Source organism: Syzygium oleosum, unplaced genomic scaffold (genome assembly GCF_021117445.2).
Source record: "Syzygium oleosum isolate NSW1041296 unplaced genomic scaffold, Sole_v2.1 Sole_v2.14, whole genome shotgun sequence".
In the NCBI taxonomy this organism is placed as follows: Eukaryota; Viridiplantae; Streptophyta; class Magnoliopsida; order Myrtales; family Myrtaceae; genus Syzygium; species Syzygium oleosum.
Window position 1 is genome coordinate 3,904,580 of NW_026607498.1, and position 3,237 is coordinate 3,907,816.

Sequence of the window (3,237 nt, forward strand, 5' to 3'; positions counted from 1 at the left end):
ATGCTAGAGAGAGAGAGAGAGAGAGTAGAGAGAGAGAGAGAGGGAGAGGGGGGGATTGTTGATGGGGCACTTTACCACTTTTATATGTTGCACGCATCCATAGCAGAAAACAGAAGGCAGAGTACTACAAAGGCCAGAGGAGAAGAGAAAGAACATCAAGGGGGGCAAAAAACGGGAGCAGAGGAAAGAAAAAAAAAGAAAAGAAAAGAAAGATAAGAAAGGAAGGAAGGGGAAGTGGGGGGGAACTCATCTCCAAAGTCTCGACCTTCACACCACAGCAAGAAAGAGGAGCTCGAGGGGAAGCAAAGGGAGGGGGGGGGAAGACTCTGTTTTTGTGGGGTGGGGGAGGGGGAGGGGTGGTGTTTGGAGATATGACGGCGTGTGGGCTCATGGTGGGGGAGAGGGAGCAAGTGAAGAAGAAGAACAAGAGCGAGCTGGGGTCGTGCAGCGGGGGTGGGTTCTGGATCTGCATGCATTCGACGGGTTCCGTTTGGTTCGGGGACGCCGGAGCTGGGTGCTTGGCAATCTGATTCCCGTCTCTGTGTTTTTTTTGTGGGTGGGTTCTTGTTCCGTGTTTTGAGTCGTTCTCTTCGTTTTTTTCTCGAGAGCTTTGGACGTTTCTGGGTTTGGTCTGAATCGGTGGAGCTCTGTGGTTGTGTTTCGGGGGGGTTTCGAAGATAGCATTTCTTTTTTGTTGTTTGTTTGGTGTGCGAGTGTCTCTTTCTTTAGATGAAGGCCACGCCCTTACCCTCTGAGGAGCTTCAAAGGAAAGGGGTGGTGCTAGATTTCTCTGCTTCTTCAGATTCATCCCAAAAGGACCACCGCCCCCACCACCACCACCACCACCAAGAACAGCACCAGAAGTGGTTGAACACGGAAACCCCAAGAAGCAAATTGGGAAATTTCTATGTGGGCAGTGAGAAATCCTTATTTCTTGAAATCAAAAGAAGCCCAAGCCCTCAACCGTCCTCTACACTGTCTTCCTCTCTCAACAGCGGCGGAGGAGGTGGTGCCTCGACCGACACCACCGGCGCGGCGGCGGCGGCTTCGGGCTACAACACGCCTCAAGGTGCTCTAGCAAAATGTGGGATGGGAGTGGAGGACTGGGAAGGTGTTTTGCCTGAGAACAGTCAAGAGCAGTCAATTCTGAGGATGATAATGGGCGACATTGAGGACCCATCTATGGGACTGAGCAAGCTCTTGCAGAGCACTGGTGGGTCTCAAGAACTGGAATTCAGTGCAGGATTTGGGGTGCTGGATCCAGGTTTCAGCTTTGAGCCTGTGACCAGCACCAATTTGAACATCGAGACTTCTCTGCATGACTCAGGCCCTGATTTCGCTCTCAGTGCCCAAAATCTACATGGCAACAATGTAAGGGTCCCTTCAGTCTCAAACCCAATCCCCTTTTTCAATTCTTCAGCTAACAATGCTATTGTGCCTGCTTTCCCTCCTGGTGTTTTTCAGCAACATCACAATGAATCTCTTGATGAAAAGCCCATGATTTTCAACCCGCAAGCGATTATTAACCAGAACCAGGCACAGTTCTCCCCAAATCCTTCTTTTTTCCTGCCATCAGGACATGCTCAGATGCAGGATCATCACCTGTTGTTGCTGCCACCCCTGAAGAGGCTAAACCCCGGCTCCATTGAGCTGAATTATTCCGGCCCTGGAACCGGCTTGTTGGATTCCGGGCAGGACTTGTTCGCCCGGCGACAGCAGCATCAGCAGCTTCAATTGCATCCTCAACAATTTCAGCAGAGGCCAGTGGCAGCTGTGATGAAACAGAAGATGGTAAACGACGACATCGCGACCCACCAGCTTCAGCAGGCGATACTTGAACAGCTTTATAAGGCCGTGGAGCTGATCGAAACTGGACACCCGGTACTCGCGCAAGGGATATTGGCGCGGCTCAATCACCAGCTCTCTCCTATTGGTAAGCCTTTTCATAGGGCTGCCTTTTATGTCAAGGAGGCTCTGCAGTTGCTCCTCCATGCTAATTCGACTAATCCTCCGGCCTTCTTGCCTTTTAGTCTCATTTACAAGATCGGTGCTTATAAGTCGTTCTCTGAGATCTCTCCTGTCCTTCAATTTGCAAACTTTACGTGTAACCAAGCCTTTCTTGAAGCATTGGAAGGATTTGACAGAGTCCACATAATTAGTTTCGACATTGGTTATGGCGGGCAATGGGCTTCTCTGATGCAAGAACTCGCATTGCGGAATGGGGGCGCTCCCTCGCTCAAGATTACTGCTTTTGCATCTCCCACGACCCATGACGAGCTCGAGCTCGGCCTCACCCAGGAAAACCTTAAGCATTTTGCCAGTGAAATTAATGTTGCCTTAGAATTTGAAGTCATAAACATCGAGGCTTTAAGTTCAACACCTTGGCCACTGCCCCTCAATGTGCCAGATGGCGAGGCGATTGCTGTGAATCTTCCTATTGGCTCCTTTTCTGCTCACCCGTCATTTTTGCCGCTAGCACTTCGATTTGTGAAGCAACTCTCCCCCAAAATTGTGATGTCACTGGATAGAAGTTGCGACCGAACCGATCTCCCATTTATGCAACAGGTAGTCCAAACCCTCGATTGTTATTCAAGCTTGCTTGAATCCCTTGATGCTGTGAATGTGAACTTGGAGTTATTGCAAAAGATCGAGAAGTACTATCTTCAACCTGGCATCGAGAAAATCCTAATGGGTCGGCACCGGACACCAGAGAGAACTGTTTTTTGGAGGTCGCTGTTTTTGTCATCTGGGTTCTCCCCATTGACATTTAGCAATTTCAACGAATCTCAAGCCGAGTGTCTCGTGCAGCGGACCCCCGTTCGGGGTTTCCACATAGAGAAGAGACAGCATTCTCTCGTGCTCTGCTGGCAGCGGAAAGAGCTTGTATCCGCGTCTGCTTGGAGATGCTGAGGAGCTTGCATCTCATGAGCAAAGTTCTGCAAATTGGCCTTCATCATGAAGGTGACACACCCTATTGCCTTTTGATGCTGATCTTTACTTTTTCTTAATTGCTGATGGATGTAGTATGCTAATCATCTATCTGGTTTGGGTCTACTATTTCCAATTAAAGACCAGCCAACTTGGTGACTGAATCACTTTGTACTGTTTTAGCGTCTTACTTTGGATATGGGTGTTAAATGGTGTATGATGCTTATTCCATGTTTTGCGGATGTAGCTGATTGTTGTACACTTGACAACGATGTTAAGTAAGATATTGACAAAGAAATTGACCTTGAA

The 3,237-nt window shown here is 48.9% G+C and overlaps 1 protein-coding gene across 1 annotated transcript; it reads left to right on the top strand.

Annotated features, from left to right (window-relative positions):
- The first annotated feature begins 353 nt into the window (after positions 1–353).
- Positions 354–3,237, top strand: LOC115690497 (scarecrow-like protein 6). Its single transcript, XM_030616847.2, has 2 exons — positions 354–1,371; positions 1,465–3,237. Exons 1-2 carry the CDS (start codon positions 730–732, stop codon positions 2,908–2,910), a joined length of 2,088 nt encoding a protein of 695 aa, XP_030472707.2. The 5' UTR covers positions 354–729; the 3' UTR covers positions 2,911–3,237.